Consider the following 21822-nt stretch of genomic DNA (forward strand, 5'->3'; position numbering starts at 1 on the left):
CATACGAGTAAAAAAAAAATGAAGCAGATAAATGGAGTGTTTCAGCAAAACTGTCCAGGGCTCCCGGCATGCCCCACAATGCAATAGGCATTACTTGTGCGATTGTTTTATCTTTGTTTTTCAACTTTTTCCACACTGTAATCAAATTCGCAGTATGAAAAATGTTGAACTTCTGATCCCCTCCATTTCTTGGATCATGTTCCACCTCTCCAACCTCAAGTCTTCACCTTCTAGTTTCCCAGACATATTGGCATGCCTCTTTGGTGCAGTCCCAACAGAGACCCCAGATGAATAATGGAGCTGCGAGCATGCAAGAGCACAGTTTTATGATAAATATTACAATTCATAAATCAGTTTCTCCGTGGAGCACAAAGCATGGGATAGGGAGGAATGTAAAACTGTTGAGCGTTGTAGATCCAGAGCGAGAACATGGGGTCTCGCGTTCTCTGCTTGAGTCTGACTGGTGGGGAAGAAGGATCTTCAGCTCAGGGAGACCACCAGGGAGTGGAACTGGGGCACACTATGTAGAGGTCTGAGACTATAGCTAGTGTGGAGGATAAGCTGTGTACCAAAAAGGAATTTAAGAGGCACAAATTGTGGACATTTTTCTTTGAAGTCGTCATGCACACTATCTGCAAAAATAATAATAAATACAATATCAGAATAAAATGCAAAGACCTAAAGGAATGGTAGTGGAAAGAGCTGGAGAAGACTTCCTAGAACAGAGTGAGCACTGGACCTAAATAGGAAAGGCAAGCTAGTTCATCCAAAGTTGTGATCATTGTTGTTCAGATTTTCAATTTGTGTAATTCATGTGCCAAACATGTTGAAATTGAGAATGGAATCTGTAAAACAGTATTGATCTGAACATGCGCTCTCTGATTATGCCTCAACATTGTCTTTATGTTTGATCAAGTTAGTGTTTTTTAGTACAGGTACATAACAGTGCATGGCGCTCATATAAATCAGTGAGTTAAGTTCCACCGTGTTAGTCACTGCAACAAAGAGCCTGTTTCCTCTTATACACTGCTGCCATCTAATGGCCAGGAAAAAAACTGGACCACAAGGACATTTTCCAAAGAAATAAAGAAACAAGTGATTTTTGTCTAATTGGTTTTATTTAATACACATTACAATCCATCTATTGGAGTGAAAATGTAATCACCACAGTCCATGCAACTCTCTACAGACTTCAACACACCTCTTGCAACAGACCACCACCTACTCCATGTCAAAATCATCTGGCACTTGAGTCCCTTCCCCCTTGACCCAGGGCAGGGGCAAAGGCACATAGGGGTCATACGTCCAGCGAGGATAGACCCTCTTATACAGGTTCATCATGACAGTATCCTGAGACCGCATCTGGCTGTCAAATACACACTTCATGTGTCCATGAGTACCTGAAAAACATACCCACACAGGTTTAGGTAAGGTAGTCACACAATTGTCCAATGAAGGCAACACATTGTTTCATGTCACTAAACAGTATTGACAATGTTTAGGTTTTCTCCGTACCTAGTGCCTCCTTGATGTGTCCTCTCCGGCCCCACTTGGTTCTCAGCTCAACAGGCTTAAACCACAGGATGTCGTCTATCAGAGAGAAAGGAGCACAGAGGTCAGTTAACATGAAAATAAATAATGAAAACCACAGGTAAGTCAGAGCTATTTCCTTTCCACATTACGACAGAAGATTTGGGCCAAAAGGGACCTATTCTCTATATAGTGCACCCTATGGGCCCTAGTCAGACAGAAGTTATGTGGTTATTATTGGGAAACATGTAGTGCTCAGCTCAGTGCCCCCTCACCCCTGTTGAAGAACATGTATCTGCAGACAGCGGATCGGCGGTTGATCTTGAAGGGGTGTCCACTCAACACGATCCTCTTCAGCACCACACGCTGGGGGTCACAGCTCAGCAGACTTCCTGTACCCACCAGGTCCTGCATGCCTGAGGGAGAGAACAAGAGATACCGGCTCAAATACAGACAGAGAACAGGAGAGAGATACAGGTAGAGACAGTGTGTTCCTCTGTCCTGCCCCATCCTTAAACGGGTAGAGAAATACTAAGTCAGCCAAACATCACTATCCAGGCCCTTACCATCCTCCCTCTGTTTGAAGAGCAGTACCCCAGCGGTGGGGAATGTGATGGGGGCGTAAACAGAAACCACCGTGGGGGCGTCAGCATGAAGGAAACGCTCCAGCTTGTGCTTGTCGGCTGGAGAGAGAGAGCCAATCACAGGTTAGATACAACACCAAGCCCAACACTGACTAGACAAATAAATGGTTGTATAACAAGCCAAAACAATACTCCAATCCCACAGAATGTCAGCATATTTGCCATACTTTTCCTTCAATTTTGTTCAAGATATAAATTGTGCTGTTTAGACAGGTTCCCCTACCTGATGTGTGCTGGGAGAAGATGGGGCAGGCCCTGAACCTCCTGAATCCACAGTGGAACACCAGCTCCTCTTTAGACTTGATAGGGTCTGTGTTGCTGGGGTGTCTCCTCACCAGCATGTGCATCACTGACATCTGATCAGAGGATGGAAGGCAACCAAATGGTAAGGAGCTGGAAGAATAGTTTCTAATGAACTATAGTGTTAAAACCATTAGCTAGAGTTGTTACAATAGATTTATAAAATACGGGAAGTATTCAGACCCCTTGACTTTTTACACATTTTGTTATGTTAGCCTTATTCTAAAATTGATTAAATATTATACTTTCAGTATTCGGCACACAATACCCCATAATGACAGAGAAAAGTTAGACATTTTTGCAAATGTATTAAAAATAAAAAAAACTTATTTACATACGTATTCAGACCTTTTGCTATGAGACTCTAAATTGAGCTCAGGTGCATCGTGTTTCCATTGATCATCCTTGAGATGTTTCTACAACTTGGAGTCCACCTGTTGTAAATTCAATTGATTGGACATGATTTGGAAAGGCACATACCTGTCTAGCTAAAGGTCCCATAGTTGACAGTGCATGTAAGAGCAAAAACCAAGCCACGAGGTCAAAGGAAGTGTCCCTAGAGCTCTGAGACAGGATTGTGATCTGGGCAAGGGTACCGAAACATTTCTGAGCATTGAAAGTCCAAGAACACCGTGGCCTCCATCATTCTTGAACGGAAGAAGTTTGTAACCACCGAGACTCTTCCTAGAGCTGGCCATCCGGCCAAACTGAGCAATCGGGGAGAAGGGCCTTGGCCAAGAACCCGATGGTCACTGACAGAGGTCTAGAGATCCTCTGTGGAGATGGGAGAACCTTTCAGAAGGACAACCATCTCTGTAGCACTCCACCAATCAGGCCTTTATGGTAGAGTGGCCAGATGAAAGCCACTCCTCAGTAAAAGGCACGACAGCCCACTTGGAGTTTGCCAAAAGGCACCTAAAGACTGACCATTCTCTGGTCTGATGTAACCAAGATTGAACTCTTTGGTCTGAACGCTAAGAGTCACGTCTGGAGGAAACCTGGCACCATCCCTACGGTGAAGCATTGTGGTTGCAACATCATGCTGTGGGGATGTTTTTGAGCGGCAGGGACTGGGAGACTAGTCAGGATTGAGGCAAAGTACAGACAGATCCTTGATAAACCTGCACCAGAGAGCTCAGGACCTCAGACTGGGGCGAAGGTTCTCCTTCCAACAGGACAACAATCCTAAGCACACAGCCAAGACAATGTATGAGTCCTTGAGTGGCCCAGCCTGAGACTAGACTTTAAACCGATCTAACATCTCTGGAGAGACCTGAAAATAGCTGTGCAGCAACGCTCCCCATCCAACCTGACCGAGCTTGAGAGAATCTGCAGAGAAGAATGGGAGAAACTCCCCTAATACAGGTGTGCCAAGCTTGTACCGTCATACCCAAGAAGACTCGATGCTGTAATCACTGCCAAAGGTGCTTCAACAAAGTACTGAGTAAAAGGTCTGAATACTTATGTAAATGTGATCCGTTTTTTATTTTTAATAAATTAGTAAACATAATAAAAATAAAATATTTAATCAATTTTAGAATAAGGCTGTAACATAACAAAATGTGGAAAAAGTCAAAGGGTCTGAATACTTTACGAAGGCACTGTATATAGACATACTACAGCCAAACGTATGTGGACACCCCTTCAAATTAGTGGATCCGGCTATTTCAGCCACACCCATTGCTGACAGGTGTATAAATTTGAGCACACAGCCATGCAATCTCCATAGACAAACATTGGCAGTAGAATGGCCCGTACAGAAGAGTTCAGTGAATTTCAAATGTGACAGTCATAGAATGCAACCTTCACAACAAGTCAATTTATCAAACGTCGACCGGCGCGGCTCTAGCAGGGTAAACTAAGTGCATTTCTTTTTTTGTGGTGTATTTGTGAAGTAGAAACATCTAGGAGCAACAATGGCTCAGCCACGAAGTGGTAAACCACACAAGCTCACAGAACAGGACTGCCGAAAGCTGTAGGGCATAAAATCACCTGTCCTCGGTTAAAACACTCACTACCGAGTTCCAAACTGCCTCTGGAAGCAACGTCAGCACAGAACTGTTCGTTGGGAGCTTCATGAAATGGGTTTATATGGCTGACCAGCCACACACAAGCCTAAGATCACCACGCACAATGCCAAGCGTCAGCTGGAGTGGTGTAAAGCTCATCGCCATTGGACTCTGGAGCTGTGGAAACATTCTCTGGAGTGATGGATCACATTTCACCGTCTAGGTTTGGCGGATGCCAGGAGAACGCTACCTACCTGAATGCATAGTGCCAACTGTAAAGTTTGGTGGAGGAGGAAATGGTCTAAGGCTGTTTTTCATGGTTCGGGCTAGGCCCCTTAGTTAAAGTGAAGGGAAACCTTAACTCTACAGTATACAATGACATTCTAGACAATTCTGTGCTTCCAACTTTATGGCGAAGGACCTTTGCTGTTTCTGCAAGACAATACCCCCGTGCACAAAGCGAGGCCCATACAGAAATGGTTTGTCGAGATCGGTGTGGAAGAACTTGACTGGCCAGCACACAGCCCGGCCTCAACTACATCGAACACGTTTGGGATTAATTGGAACGCCGACTGCGAGCCAGGCCTAATTGCCCAACATCAGTGCCCTACCTCACTAACGCTTGTGGTTGAAAGGAAACAAGTCTCCGCAGCAATGTCCCAACATCTAGTTGAAAGCCTTCCCAGAAGAGTGGAGGCTGTTACAGCAGCAAAGGGGGGACCAACTCCATATTAATCCCCATGATTTGTGAATGAGATGTTTGACAAGGAAGTGTCCACATACATGGTCGTGTGTGTGTGTGTGTGTGTGATATATTACACACACAGTAGAAGTCGGAAGTTTACATGTACCTTAGCCAAATACATTTAAACTCAGTTTCACAATTCCTGACATTTTAATCCTAGTAAAAATTCCCTGTCTTAGTTCAGTTAGGATCATCACACTATTTTAAGAATGTGAAATGTCAGAATAATAGTAGAGAATGATTTATTTCAGCTTTTATTTCTTTCATCACATTCCCAGTGGGTCAGACATTCACTCAATTAGTATTTGGTAGCATTGCCTTTAAATTGTTTAATTTGGGTCAAACTTTTCAGGTAGCCTTCCACCAGCTTCCCATAATAAGTTGAGTGAATTTTGGCCCATTCCTCCTGACAGAGCTGGTGTAACTGAGTCAGGTTTGTAGGCCTCCTTGCTCGCACACGCTTTTTCAGTTCTGCCCACAAATGTTCTATAGGATTGAGGTCAGGGCTTTGTGATGGCCACTCCAATACCTTGACTTTGTTGTCCTTAAGCCATTTTGCCACAACTTTGGAAGTATGCTTGGGGTCATTGTCCATTTGGAAGACCCATTTGCGACCAAGCTTAGCTTCCTGACTGATGTCTTGAGATGTTGCTTCAATATATCCATATAATTTTTCTCCCTCATGATGCCACCTATTTTGTGAAGTGCACCAGTCCCTCCTGCAGCAAAGCACCCCCACAACATGACGCTGCCACCCCTGTGCTTCACGGTTGGGATGGTGTTTCGGCTTGCAAGCCTCCCCCTTTTTCCTCCAAACATAACGATGGTCATTATGGCCAAACAGTTCTATTTTTGTTTCATCAGACCAGAGGACATTTCTCCAAAAGGTATGATCTTTGTTCCCATGTGCAGTTGCAAACCGTAGTCTGGCTTTTTTAATGGCGGTTTTGGAGCAGTGGCTTCTTCAAAGCTGAGCGGCCTTTCAGGTTATGTCGATATAGGACTCGTTTTACTGTGGATATGATACTTCTGAACCTGTTTCCTCTTCACAAGGTCCTTTGCTGTTGTTCTGGGATTGATTTGCACTTTTCGCACCAAAGTACGCTCATCTCTAGGAGCCAGAACGCGTCTCCTTCCTGAGCGGTATGATGGCTGCATGGTCCCATGGTGTTTATACTTGCGTACTATTGTTTGTACAGATTAATGTGGTACCTTCAGGCGTTTGGAAATTGCTCCCAAGGATGAACCAGACTTGTGGAGGTCTAAAAATTTTTTTCTCAGGTCTTGGCTGATTTCTTTAGATTTTCCCATGATGTCAAGCAAAGAGGCACTGAGTTTGAAGGTCAGCCTTGAAATACATCCACAGGTAGCCTATCAGAAGCTTCTAAAGCCATGATATCATTTTCTGGAATTTTACAAGATGTTTGAAGTAGAGGTCGACCGATTAATCGGAATGGCCGATTAATTAGGGCCGATTAAAAGTTTTCATAACAATCGGAAATCGGTATTTTCGGGCGCCGATTTAAAAAAATTCAACAAAAAAAAAATCAAATATTTTTTACACCTTTATTTTAATATTTTTTTTTAACTAGGCAAGTCAGTTAAGAACACATTCTTATTTTCAATGACGGCCTAGGAACGTTCTGCCTCGACAGATTTTTTACCTTGTCAGCTCGGGGGATCCAATCTTGCAACCTTACAGTTAACTAGTCCAATGCTCTAACACCTGATTACATTGCACTCCACAAGGAGCCTGCCTGTTAGGCGAATGCAGTAAGCTAAGGTAAGTTGCTAGCTAGCATTAAACTTATCTTATAAAAAACAATCAATCAATGACTGTCATTGCTCCAATGTCTACTTAACCATAAACATCAATGCCTTTCTTAAAATCAATACACAAGTATATATTTTTAAACCTGCATATTTAGCTAAAAGAAATCCAGGTTAGCAGGCAATATTAACCAGGTGAAATTGTGTCATTTCTCTTGCGTTCATTGCACGCAGAGTCAGGGTATATGCAACAGTTTGGGCCGCCTGGCTCTTTGCGAACTAATTTGCCAGAATTTTACGTAATTATGACAACATTGAAGGTTGTGCAATGTAACAGGAATATTTAGACTCATGGATGCCACCCGTTAGATAAAATACGGAACGGAATAAACGTTTTGTTTTCGAGGTGATAGTTTCCGGATTAGTCAAAGGTATATGGTTTAGAGAGAACGCGTTATAGTCGACGCGTTATAATTCCTGTAATAACTTGCGGCTGAACTTGAAAGGGGTTCCTTCGTTATTTTACCGTTCATGTCTTCCATAGGGAATGTCTTGATCTACTTCAAATAAGGTCTGTGTTTCGTGCAGGCTTAAACCGCCTCGACGTTTTGATACCCGTGTAAATCTCACTAGGATAAGGTAACGTTTGTCAACATATTTTCATAAATCCACTCTACAATTTTTTTTATCTTCGCTTATATTTAGCCAATATTGATCAGAGTTACCTTGTCCTATGGATATCTACACAGTTATAAAATTGGCAAGGTGGTGTAAGCCTACACGAAACACAGACCTTATTTTAAGTGAATCTAAAAAATATCCTATGGAATAAATGAAGGAACCGCTTTTCAGATTTTGCTAGAAGGTGTCATGGGAATTATGACTCGCACTTTGGTCGTCAATTCTTACCATGCCCATTATTAAAATAGGATTTCCTGCATATAGAAATTACAGTGTTTTTTTTCAACATTCATCACAGGTAACTTAAACTCTATTTTTATTCAAACAGTTGAGAGTATTTGTCTCCTAAGCAGACTCTTCAGTATCATTGTCACTTCAGAGCTGTGTGTGTGTATTTATGTATTATATTAAGTTAAAATAAGTGTTCATTGTTCAATCGGTATTGTTGCAATTGTCATTATTACAAAAATGTGTGTGTGTGTGTGTGTATGATATATATATAAATACATTTTTTAAATTTATTTTTTTAAAATATGTTTTAAAATATAAAATCGGCCGATTAATCGGTATCGGCTTTTTTTTGTCCTCCAATAATCGGTATCGGCGTTGAAAAATCATAATCGGTCGACCTCCAGTTTGAAGGCACAGTCAACTTAGTGTATGTAAACTTCTGACCCACTGGAATTGTGATAGTGAAATAATCTGTCTGTAAACAATTGTTAGAAAAATGACTTATGTCATGCACAAGGTAGATGTCCTAACCGACTTGCCAAAACTATAGCTTGTTAACAAGACATTTGTGGAGTGGTTGAAAAATGAGTTAATGACTCCAACCTAAGTGTACGTAAACCTCCGACTTCAACTAATATATATATATTAGTTGAAGTCGGAGGTTTACATACTTATGTAATAATTTACAATTTTTCCCCCCCTCTGTAGTTTGTTTACACTTCAACATATTTAACAACAGAAATGGGTTACAATTCTTAACTTTTAGACTTAAGACACTAAGTACACAATAATTCAGGAGTATTCCAATACAGTATACCTTCTGTTCATGTGGCAGTAAGGAGACCAGCACCAGAGGCCTGCCTGCCTGGACACTCTCCATCACCGTGGGGGGAACATCCACTACATGGAGGGTCACATACCAGCCCACCTAGAGAGCAGAGCAGAGTAAATAGATTGGGGACACCGAGAGGGGACAGGGTTGCAACAGGATGTCACAGACAAACAAGCCAGCCTCTTACCATGGCCCCCTCTTCCTCCTGCGCAGCCTCAGCCAGTACGCGGCGGCGTGTGCGCTCAAAGCTCTGAAACTGGAAGATGCGGGAGTAGTCTGCAGGCAGGTTCTCCAAGGGGTCCCAGGGGGAGGAGCGGAAACTCTTCAGGCCCCTGTAACGCTGGAACCTGAGCACACAGGAAATTAGCAACGTCAGCGTATAGCTAAGTAATTACGCTGGGCCAATCATCCTGGAAAGTAAAGTTTGGGCGTTAACGGCATTGTCAAATATAATAGACCAGATGTTTGACATGTTTGGTGAATTCCTCCCTCCTCAGAGCATAGGGGGTTTAAAGTGTGTGTGTGTGTGTCTCAGTCACCAGATCTCAACCCAATTGAACACTTACCGGAGATCCTGGAGCGGTGCCTGAGATAGCGTTTTCCACCACCATCAACAAAACACCAAATTACTGATTTTTTTGTGGAAGAATGGTGTCGCATCCCTCCATACAGTTATGCCAAGGTGCACTGAAGCCGCTCTGGCGGCCAAATGACCTATTGAGACACTTTCTGTTGGCGTTCCCTTTATTTTGGCAGTTACCTGTGTGTGAGCCATGGGTTGATGTTGCATGTCATGGATCGGTTGAATGTTTCTGCTTAGACAGCCCCTCTGTGTTGTAGCCCACACTGAGAGCAGAGGGTCCTGTACAGTACTGAAGGAGAAGTAAGGGACCACTGTGTTTGGTGGTAGAAGATATGATAGTCATGCCCTTACCTGTTCTTAGCCGATTGGTCTAGAGGGGTGTCCACTTCATCTGGGAACATCTCATTGGCCCGAGCCTCCCGGTATCGTTTTAACCCCTCCCCTTCCTCCGCCTCGTCCATGTGCTCATCATAGCGCTGGTCTGCTCCACCCTTGTCCGATGTGGAATTCAGCTCCTCCTCTTCCTCCTCCTCATCAGAGCCACCACCTGAGGCAGCATCCTAAACCAAACAGTAAAAGACAGGAAGTTTCTACTAGCGCTGGGAATTGCCAGGCACCTCACAATACGATATTATCGCGATACTTAGGCGCCGATACGATAGGTATTGCGGATCGATACTGACTTTATTGCAATTCGATGTTCCAAACATATTGCCCACCATATGTCTGCTGAAGAGGGACAAGAGAGCAATGAGAAAATGAGTTGATCAGTCATGGAAATAAGCGCTGAAATATTGTCTCCTTTAAAAAGAAGATGGAGAACAAGCTACGAAGGGGGGAAAAAAATACTGTAGTTTTGGTGCAGGTACAGCCAACTAACGCAAAAATAATATTGCGATTTTGTCGATACGATATCGTGATATGTAACTATCGATTTCCCCTTCATCAGCAATCTTCTCAGTCTGCTACAGAAATGTCAGTGCCTAGCTCTTCCTCCCATTTTGCCTTAATGGCATCTGTAGAAGGTGTGCTAACATATAGAAAAGCTTCAGATGATATCCGTTTGCCTGAGGTGGGACAAATTTTGATGCATCCGTTAAACATGGAAGGTTTAGCATTTCCAAATGTAGGAAGATGTTTTTTATGCAGACCATAATTCTATTCTCCTGATTCCTGCTAGCAAGCAAAAAAACTAAAGCAGGAAGCACCAGTGACTCAGTCAATAAATAAGTGGTCAGATGAAGCAGATGCTAAACTACAGGACTGTTTTACTAGCACAGACTGGAATATGTCCCGGAATTCTTCCGATGACATTGAGGAGTACACCACATCAAAAAAAAAAAATTTAAATGTCACATGCGCCGAATAAAACAGGTGTTGTAGGTAGACCTTACAGTGAAATGCTTACCTACGAGCCCCCAACCAACAATGCAGTTTCAAAAAATACGGATAAGAAATAAAAGTAACAAGTAATTAAAGAGCAGCAGTAAAACAATAGCGAGACTATATACAGGGGGGTACCGGTACAGAATCAATGTGAGGGGGCACCAGTTAGTTGAGGTAGTATGTACAGGTAGGTAGAGTTATTAAAGTGACTATACATAGATGACAACAGAGTAGTAGTGGTGTAAAGAGGGGGAGAGGGGGGCAATGCAAATAGTCTGGGTAGCCATTTGATTAGACGTTCAGGAGTCTAATGGCTTGGGGGTAGAAGCTGTTTAGAAGCCTCTTGGACCTAGACTGGTGTTCCGGTACCGCTTGCCGTGCGGTAAGAGAGAACAGTCTGACTAGGGTGGCTGGAGTCTGACAATTTTTAGGGCCTTCCTCTGACATCGCCTGGTATAGAGGTCCTGGATGGCAGGAAGCTTGGCCCCAGTGATGTACTGTGTCATATGCACTACCCTCTGTAGTGCCTTGAGGTTAGAGGCCGAGCAGTTGCCATACCAGGCAATGATGCAACCAGTCAAGATGCTCTCGATGGTGCAACTGTAGAACCTTTGAGGATCTGTGGACCCAAGGAACTTGAAGCTCTCAACCTGCTCCACTGCAGCCCTGTCAATGAGAATGGGGGCGTGCTCAGTCCTCTTTTTCCTGTAGTTCACAGTCATCTCCTTTGTCTTGATCACGCTGAGGGAGAGGTTGTTGTACTGGCACCACATGGCCAGGTCTCTGACCTCCTCCCTATAGGCTGTCTCGTTGTCGTGATCAGGCCTACCACAGCAGCAAACTTGATGGTGTTGGAGTCGTGCCTGGCTGTGCAGTCATGAGTGAACATGGAGTACAGGAGAGGACTGAGCACGCACCCCTGAGGGGCCACTATGTTGAGTCTCAGCGTGGCGGGCCGTCCTCACCTGGGGGTGGCCCGTCAGGGAGTCCAGGATCCAGTTGCAGGGGAGGTGTTTAGTCCCAGGGACCTTAGCTTAGTGATGAGCTTTGAGGGCACTATGGTGAACGCTGAGCTGTAGTCAATGAATAGCATTCTCACATAGGTGTTCCTTTTGTCCAGGTGGGAAAGAGCAGTGTGGAGTGCAGTAGAGACTGCATCATCTGTGGCTCTGTTGGGGTGGTATGCAAATTGGAGAGGGTCTAGGGTTTCTGGGACAATGGTGTTGATGTAAGCCTTTCAAAGCACTTCATGGCTACAGACGTGAGTGCTACGGGTCGGTAATCATTTAGGCAGGTTACCTTGGTGTTCTTGGGCACAGGGACTATTGTGGTCTGCTTAAAACATCTTGGTATTACAGACTCGGACAGGGAGAGGTTTAAAATGTCAGTGCAGACACTTGCCAGTTGGTCAGTGCATGCTTGCAGTATACATCCTGGTAATCTGTCTGGCCCTGCAGCCTTGTGAATGTTGACCTTTTTAAAGGTCTTACTCACATCTGCTGTGGAGAGCGTGATCACAGTCTTCCGGAACAGCTGGTGCTCTCATGCATGTTTCAGTGTTATTTGCATCGAAGCGAGCATATAAGTAGTTTAGCCCGTCTGGTAGGCTCGTCTCACTGGGCAGCTCTCGTCTGTGCTTCCCTTTGTAGTCTGTAATGTTTTGCAAGCCCTGACACATCCGACGAGCGTCAGAGCCGGTGTAGTATGATTCGATCTTTGTCCTGTATTGACACTTTGCCTGTTTGATGGTTTGTCGGAGGGCATAGCGGAATTTCTTATAAGCATCCAGGTTAGAGTCCCGCTCCTTGAAAGGGGCAGCTCTAGCCTTTAGTTCAGTGCGGATGTTGCCTGTAATCCATTGCTTCTGGTTGGGGTATGTAAGTATGGTCACTGTGGGGACGACGTCATTGATGCACTTATTGATGAAGCCAATGACTGATGTGGTGTACTCATCAATGCCATCGGAGGAATCTCATCGACAGGGCTGTAGTGCAGCAGGTTGAGAGCTTCAAGTTCCTTGGCGTCCACATCACCAACAAACTATCATAGTCCCAACACACCAAGACAGTCAGAGGACACAACAAAGCCTATTCCCCCTCAGGAAACGGAAAAGATTTTTCATGGGTCCTCAAATCCTCAAAAGGTTCTACAGCTGCACCATCGAGAGCATCCTGACTCGTTGCGTCACTGCCTGGTATGGCAACTGTTCGGCCTCCGACCGCAAGGCGCTACAGAAGGTAGTGCGAACGGCCTAGTACATCATTGGGGCCAAGCGTCCTGCCATCCAGGACCTCTATACCAGGTGGTGTCAGAGGAAGGCCGTAAAAATTGTCAAAGACTCCAGCCACCCTAGAAATAGACTGTTCCCTCTGCTACCGCATGGCAAGCGGTATCGGAGCGACAAGTCAAGAAGCCTTTTGGACCTAAACAGCTTCTACCCCCAAGCAATCCTGAACAGCTAATCAAATGGCTATCCAGACTATTTGCATTTTTGCCCCCCCCCCCCCCCCCCCTTTTACACTGCTGTTACTCAGTTTTATGTTTTATCTGTGCATAGTCACTTTAATAACTCTACCTACATGTACATATTACCTCAATTACCTCGACTAACCGGTGCCCCCACACATTGACTCTGTTCCGGTGCCCCCCGTATATAGCCTTGCTACTGTTATTTCACTGCTGCTCCTTAATTATATTACTTAACACTTTTTCTTAACTGCGTTGTTGATTAAGGGCTTGTAAGTAAGCATTTCACTGTACGGTCTACAACTGTTGTATTTGGCACATGTGACAAACTTTATTTGAACAGTCTCTAATCTGTAGGTATCTGGAAAAAAAAATTCTGGGAAGATTACAGGTTTCCCTCAGCAAATCAAAGGAGGCAAAGGCCCCTTCTATATATAGATCCCCTATGGTATTGATCCCTAGCTCTCCCCATCGCTCAAAGGTGTTTTCAAGGTTTGAGGGGGCAAAGGAGGGATTCCTGGCAACAGGGAGCATGAATGATATGGGTCTAAGGTCAAAACGGACCTTCATTTGCTTCCAGATTCAGAATGTGCTGTGTATAATAGGACTGTTACTGTAAAGTGACATCTTCAAATTGACAGGCGAAAAAATCACAGCGCCAATAGAAGGGGTGACACTCCTCACGCTCCATACGAAGCCAGCTGGATGACGGAGGTGTCATCCAGCCAAAACGTAACAGCACGGAGGTTAGCAGCCCAATAGTCTAATATTACATTTGGGAGGGACGACAATCCTTCCATCTTGACTTCCAGAGGTGTTTTTTTTACCTATCCTATAGCGGGATGTTCTGCAATAGGTAAAGCAGTTATGGGAGGACCATCACAAGTTTCTACTGCAGAGCTATATACCTCTACATCATATGTAATGTGAACAATGGTCTTAATGAGATTCAAGACAAGGCCTTCATAGTATTTATCAACCTCATTTCCAGTAATGAAGTTAGAAAAAGTGTACAAGTGGTTCTACTGGAAGTGGCATTACAGTAAGCAAGAGATACATGGGGGGGGGTCCACACTGCATGGGGCTGATTCACAACCTTCAGAACAATCCCAGCTGCAATAATAATCCTGATCAACCCCAGCACCATTTCCTCCATTGTTAACATCTAGATGGTATATCCTGTCTAACCCCGACATCAAACACATGCTAATAAAAATTCAAGAAAATAGATGTAGCGGAACGTTTGACCATAGCAGAATTTACCCCCTTCTTTCAAGCAGTGCTGTTATAAATAAATGCTGTCCCCTCTCCTGGTCCAGACAGGAAGTTGTGTCCGCGGAGCAGGAAGTCAGGAGGCTTCTCTCGGGACCCCTGCTCCAAAACACTATTGTTGCCACGGTGAGCGGCCTGGCACTACAGCCCAGAGGCAGACACTGTGAAAACAAACAGTTGTGCTGCGCCACACTGTGCACTAACCACGGGTCACGTATACACCGTTCCACCCCCAACTGAACTGTTTGCCACTTTCCCCCCCACCAATCCCTGTCCTGTCCGAGCTGCTTCCTCCTGACGTCTTCTGCATCACCCCACATCAGTTCAGACGTCTCAACAATCAACTCAGACTACCAACGGATCACCCTCTTCTCCTTAGACTTCTCCTTAGACTTCTCCTTAGACTTCTCCTTAGACTTCTCCTTAGACTTCTCCTTAGACTTCTCCTTAGACTTCTCCTTAGACTTCTCCTTAGACTTCTCCTTAGACTTCTCCTTAGACTTCTCCTTAGACTTCTCCTTAGACTTCTCCTTAGACTTCTCCTTAGACCTCTCCTTAGACCTCTCCTTAGACCTCTCCTTAGACCTCTCCTTAGACCTCTCCTTAGACCTCTCCTTAGACCTCTCCTTAGACCTCTCCTTAGACCTCTCCTTAGACCTCTCCTTAGACCTCTCCTTAGACCTCTCCTTAGACCTCTCCTTAGACCTCTCCTTTAATGGTTTCACTGTTGCCACGGCAACAGGCAGAGGGTAAAGAAACACCTTAGCAGTGCACCCAATGCCTTGGGACAGGATGTCAGCACAACAGTTGTCGCTCTTTCTTTTGTATTAATGGCTACACGGACTGAGTTGACCCTTGTATTTATTTTTGCACCGTCTCTATGAACACTGACAGGACTCTACACATAACATGCACACATTCATACAGACTCGACACACACACAAACATCCTGATGCCTAGTCATCTTACCCCTACACATATCTTCCTCTATCACCCCAGTATCCCTGCACATTCTAAATATGGCATTGGAACTGACCTTGTATATAGCTTCTTACTTTGTGTTTTTATTTCTCATGTGTTTTTGTTCTACCTTGTTATTTTTAGTATTACATTTATGTGGATTACTGCATTGCTGGGTTTAGAATTTGCAAAAAAAGCCTTTCACTGTACTTGTGCAAGTGACAACTTGAAACTAATGCTATACCGGCCAGAAAAACATACATAAGCATTCTTCTGTGCAGCCGTGTCAGTGTCCCAGGCTGTGGAGTGGACTCACTACTCACCACCTGAGAGTCAAGGTCCTCTCCATCTATGGACTCCTCCATCATCGAATCCTCATCATCCTCATCGTCAGTACTCTCTTCATTCTCCTCGCCATTCTCATCCTCCTCATCCACAATCCACGTGGCCTGGTAGTCTGATGTCCCCTTCGGCACCTTCATTACACGCTTGCTCTTTCTGGCCTCTGAGGGAAGGAGAACATTTATTAGAGAGGTTTATTACATTGTAAACCCAGAGACAATAATAAATTCAATGTGTTGACATGAACCGGTTCAAAGTACCCATACATTGGATGCCAACAAGAGCACTGCGATCATAGATCTATCATGTAATTCAATGTAACGACCCTCTATAACTCAGCCCGCTCTCTCCCTTTACCTTCAGCCTCCAGCAGTTCAGTATCAGTGGGCCAGGTCTGCTCTCCATCCATGGGGTCTACCTCTGCCTCGGCCTGCAGACTCTCCCTGCGAGCTGGGTCTGCCTTCATCAGCACCCGCACTGACGCCACCTCATCAACACCACCATCCTGAAACACAGAGAGCACCGACTGTCAACGAGCAGAAGCAGAGCTGATAAATGTCTTAACTATAGTTGGTAAATTATTCATTAAATCACTGTCAATTTTCAATGTAATGATATCAGCCAGTGATGAGCGGTGACCATCTTCCAATAAGGACATAGAAAAACTAATCCATGTTTTTGCCACTTGTAGATTAGACTACCACAATGCTCTACTCTCCAGCTACCTGGACAAAGCACGAAATAAACTTCAGTTAGTGCTAGATACCGTTGCTAGAATCCTGACAAGAACCAAAAATAATAATAATAGCATATAACTCCAATGCTAGCCTCTACACTGACTTCCTGTTAAGGCTAAGGCTGATTTCAAGGTTTTACTGCTAACCTACAAAGCAAACCTGGACTTACTCCTACCTATCTCACAGATTTGGTCCTGCCGTACATACCTACACGTACGCTACATTCACAAGACGCAGGCCTCATTGTCCCTAGAATTTCAAAGCAAACAGTTGGAGGCAGGGGTTTCTCATATAGAGCTACATTTTTATGGAATGGTCTGCCTATCCATGTGAGAGATGCAGACTCGGTCTCAACCTTTAAGTCTTTATTGAAAACGCATATCTTCAGTAGGGCCTATGATTGAGTGTAGACTGGCCCAAGGGTGTGAAGGTGAATGGCAAGGCACTGGAGCAACGAACCACCCTTGCTCTCTGCCTGGCCGGCTCCCCTCTCTCCACTGGGATTCTGTCTCTAACCCTATTACGGGGGCTGAGTCACTGGCTTTCTAGTGCTCTTCTATGCCGTCCCTAGGAGGGGTGCGTCACTTGAGTGGGCTGAGTCACTGACGCGATCTTCCTGTCCGGTTTTGCACCCCCTCGGGTTCGTGCGAAGGAGATCTTTGTGGGTTATACTCAGCCTTGTCTCAGAGTAGAAAATAGCAGGTGGTCTGTTGATATCCCTCTAGTGGTGTGGGGGCTTTGCTTTGGATAAGTGGGTGATTATATCCTGCCTGGTTGGCCCTGTCCGGGGGTATCGTCGGACAGGGCCACAGTGTCCAAAGAATCCACGCCTCAGCCTCTATTTATGCAGCAATAGTCTATGTGCCGGGGGGCTAGAGTCAGTCTGTTATATCTGGTGTAATTCTCCTGTCTTATCTGGTGTACCGTGTGAATTTAAGTATGCTCCCTCTAATTCTCTCCCCCCTTCTGGAGGACCTGAGCCCTAGGACAATGCCTCAGGCCTACCTGGCCTGATGACTCCTGGCTGTCCTCCAGTATCAACTCTTCTGCCTTCGGAACCGTGACCTGTTCACCAGATGTGCTACCTTGTCCAGGACCTGCTGTTTTCCACTCTCTCTCTACCACACCTGCAGCCTCAACCTCTGAATGCTCAGCTATGAAAAGACAACTGACATTTACTCCTGAGGTGCTCACCTATTGCACCCTCTACAACCACTGATTATTATTTGACCCTGCTGGTCATCTATGAACGTTTGAACATCTTGAAGAACTCTCTTATAAAATCTCAGCTAGAAGAGGACTGGCCACCCCTCAGAGCCTGGTTCCTCTCTAGGTTTCTTCCTAGGTTCCTGCCTTTCTGGGGAGTTTTTCCTAGCCACCATGCTTCTACATCTGCATTGCTTGCCGTTTGGGGTTTTAGGCTGGGTTTCTGTATAAGCACTTTGCGTCATCTTCTGATGTAAAAAGGACTTCATAAATAAATGTGACTTGATTTTGTGAGACCCACCTGCATGTCTACATCTCCTTCCTTCCCTGGCTTGGCAGGGCGAGGGGTCATAGAGTTGAGAGGAAGGGGGTCTATGGGAGCATCGATCTGACTGAGCAGGAAGTCTCCAAACCCAGAGATGTGCACCAGCCTGTCCACCTGCAGAGGGCACCCTCGCACATACCCAGACACACGCAGGGTCCCTAGGCCCGTGGGGGCTCCCCCACTCCCCTCAGAGCTGTTGGGGGTGTAGGAGACCTGCTGGGCCAGGAGGTGAGGCCGACGGGAGCGGAAGCCCAGCCTCCTCTGCCTCTGTGCTCCCAGGTGTCTTAGCATCAGTGTGGCGTCCTGGTCTGAGTCCAGGGGGAAGAGGCGCGCCCCAGGGAAGCGGATTTCAGATATCTTGGCCAGCGCCCGCCGTGAGTCCACACGCTTCTTCACTGCCAGGTCTGAAACACCTTGACACACCAGAGCTGGGGGAGAGAAGTGGAGGTTATATAGGACAGATGACAGGGGAGAGAAGTGGAGGTCATATAGGACAGATGACAGGAGAGAGAAGTGGAGGTTATATAGGACAGATGACAGGAGAGAGAAGTGGAGGTTATATAGGACAGATGACAGGAGAGAGAAGTGGAGGTCATATAGGACAGAGATGACAGTGGATGCAGAGAAAAGGGGTGGGGTAGTTAGATTTTGAGTAAAATAATCAGTATAATATCTACAGTATGTAATCTGCTAAACATTTAGGTAATCAGCAAGGGGAGAGGATAAGTTGAACAAAATCCAGTGCACTGTGAGTATCTTTTTTGGATAGCTTGTATGGAAGCTCACCATAGGCTGGTAGCCCCTGTGAAAAGAGACAGGAGAGGCAGTGGTCTCCATAGCTGTCCCAGCCTTCTGTAGAGTCCAGCACAAACACCAGACTGTCTGCTACCTTCACCACATCCAGTAGAGAGTGCATGTCAGCTAGAGAGAGAAGGGAGAGGGAGGGAGGACAGAGTCAGAGGTACTTTGAAGAATCTCAAATACCACTGCGCCTCCCGGGTGGCGCAGTGGTCTAGGGCACTGCATCGCAGTGCTAGCTGCGCCACCAGAGTCTCTGGGTTCGCGCCCAGGCTGGGCTGGGTTCGCGCCCAGGCTGTCGCAGCCGGCCGCAACCGGGAGGTCCGTGGGGCGACGCACATTTGGCATAGCGTCGTCCGGGTTAGGGAGGGTTTGGCCGGTAGGGATATCCTTGTCTCAGTATGTAAAAATGTAATATGTAATATGTAAAAAATATAAAATGTATGCACTCTACTGTAAGTCGCTCTGGATAAGAGCGTCTGCTAAATGACTAAAATGTAAATGTAATGTAAATGTAAAGTTATTGGATAAGTACTAGTGTCAGCATCGAATGATGGCAGGTAGCCTAGCGGTTAAGAGCGATAGGCCAGTAACCGAAAGGTCACTGGTTTGAATCGCCAAGTCAACTAGGTGAAAAATATGTCAATGTGCCCTTGAGTAAGGCACTTATCCAAAGCAATTACTCAGAATGCCCCTTACAAATGTTTTGTACAGCCAGATATGGATTATACTAGCATTTACATTAACTATAAATCAGTATCAGGTCGTTATCTATGTAACTTTAGTGTTGACAACACAAACACATTGTAGTATCCAAGTAGGTGAGTTACCTGTGTCTGGGCGGAGGAAGGTGAACCTCTGTTTGAAGCGGGGCATGACCAAGCCAAAGCTGTCACTGACCCCACACACACTGTTCTCCTCACGCACCAGCCCGCCAGCCCCCTCACACCGCAGCAACCTGGTCACAGCCTCAGCATCCACACCTGCATGGAGGGCGACCACAGCCACCAGATGGGGTGGACCATCCCTGCTGCCCAGACGACGCTTCTCTGTCAGGACCTGGACAGGACAGAAGTGACACATAGCATTAAAGGTAGACTCAGCGATGCATGAAGTAATATCAATATTGGGCCATTTCCACAGCAACTAAGAGCGCATCTATTTTAAACTTCTGTTTTGGTCCCGTAGCTACCACGTTGTAGCAGATACTCTGCGTGAATGCAAAGTCTTGCATCACATTCATCTCAATATCTGCGGTGCTGCGCGTTGGAATTTCATAACACTGAGTCTACCTTTAACTTGTCCGATTCATACCATTGTGGTTCCAAAGTGACATTGTGTCAAATGCAAGAGTATCTTACCAGGTCCTTCTTATTTCGCCGCAGCTGGTTGGCTTTGTGTCTTTTGTCCATCTTTCTCGCCTCTTTCCTCTGTTTCTTGGTAAGAGCCGTCACCGATACTCTACCTGTTGGGGATGACATCATTTAAAGGTGAATGACAGATCAGGATGAAAAAAAAATGAAAGGTCACGGCTACCAACATGTGCACTAACAGAGAATTACAGTTGCTGTAAGGGTAGTGGACTAAACTCCACTGTTAAGGAAGAATCTGATGACGCCACCAGAGACCAGGCTTTGTGGAATCTAGCTCTGACTACATTGATTCGCCCAGTGTCAATACTTCAAAAAACGTAAATGATTTAATGCTTACCGTGTACCCATGTCTGTTCTCTGTAGTTGTGTCTTTGTTTGCTGAAATCTATACATTTTCAATAAACGTTAATCAATTTCAACCACTGTTTGCTCATTGCTGTTGCCCTAAGATGGCAACTCAGCGCAAATGCCAATTGAATCTCAACAAGGAAACAGTCAGTGGTTATATTTGATTAACGTTTATTGAAAAAGTATGGATTTCAGCAAATAAAGAAAGGCGCGTAACTAGAGGACAAACATGGGTACAAAGTAGGCGTTAAGTAATGTTAATTATTTTGACATTGGATGAATCGATGTAGTCGGAGCTAGATCCCATAAAGGCTGGTTTCTGTTCCACTCCATTGATGGAGTCATCAGAAATGTCCTTCACCATCGAGTGGAGTTTAATCCGCTAATGTAAGGGGAGAGTTTTGAGAATGGTCATCAGACCTGTTGATGTGATTAGACAGACACTACCAGGAACTGTTAAATTACTAGTCTTGACACATCAATGTGTCTACCTACTGAATTGTAACGTGATGTGCAATGCTTTCATATCGCAAGCAAATGACGATGGTCGTTTGATTTCATCAGCTACCATGTGTCAAGGCTTGAAGGCTAAAATGTTACACGAGTGACATTACACGGGTATTTTAAAATATGACATGAAAGTATAGTTTCCAAAGATAAAGAATCTTCTGAAACATAACTTGAAAGCACGTGTTCGGCAGCAAAGAAGCAGCATGTCCATGGTTAAAACCAGCGACAGAGACACATTCCTCCGTCACAAACTTACCCTTGTTCTCCCGTTCGATTTCTCCTTTCGTCCGATGCTTTCCATGTTTATGTCCCTTGTTTTTTTGTTTATAAACGCCAGCTCGATGGCCCTGTTGTGGTTCTGCACCAGACACCATTTTCTCCACGAGCTTGCGACGACCTGCCAACTTTGATGACGTATTCCACTTCCGCATTTGAACTTCTTCTTGCGCAGTGTCGATGTGCTTTGGTCAAATAGGGGTGCTTGTGCCATCTACTGTTTTTCGCAAAAAATGACTGCTGTCATTAATGAAGTAAATGTGGATTCAGGTCCTGCTTTATCTATCTCTTGATAAATTGTCCAGTCATTTTACCAATAACCTCGAAGGGCGAATACATTTTGTCTAACACTGTAGGATTATTTGATCAATAGTTCTGATATGTACATTTTGGATAGATATCAGTGTGGATGTTACAATTATGAAACATTTCACATTTTCTAGCTATGTCACAACATCATTATCAGGTTACCTATGGAATGCTGTGCAAAATATCTCA

At 45.0% G+C, this 21822-nt stretch overlaps 1 protein-coding gene across 1 annotated transcript; it reads right to left on the reverse strand.

Moving 5' to 3' along the window:
* Positions 1-1105: 1105 nt before the first annotated feature.
* On the reverse strand, positions 1106-21475 carry tsr1 (TSR1 ribosome maturation factor). The gene is made up of 15 exons (XM_038974214.1): positions 21305-21475; positions 20179-20282; positions 19648-19876; positions 18806-18940; positions 17996-18447; positions 16109-16256; positions 15733-15914; positions 9677-9885; positions 8930-9089; positions 8728-8838; positions 2398-2530; positions 2097-2213; positions 1806-1946; positions 1516-1590; positions 1106-1400 (listed from the first exon to the last, which is right to left on the reverse strand). Exons 1-15 carry the CDS (start codon positions 21420-21422, stop codon positions 1222-1224), a joined length of 2493 nt encoding a protein of 830 aa, XP_038830142.1. The 5' UTR covers positions 21423-21475; the 3' UTR covers positions 1106-1221.
* Between the last annotated feature and the right edge of the window lie 347 nt (positions 21476-21822).

This window comes from Salvelinus namaycush, chromosome 34, assembly GCF_016432855.1.
Source record: "Salvelinus namaycush isolate Seneca chromosome 34, SaNama_1.0, whole genome shotgun sequence".
NCBI lineage: Eukaryota > Metazoa > Chordata > Actinopteri > Salmoniformes > Salmonidae > Salvelinus > Salvelinus namaycush.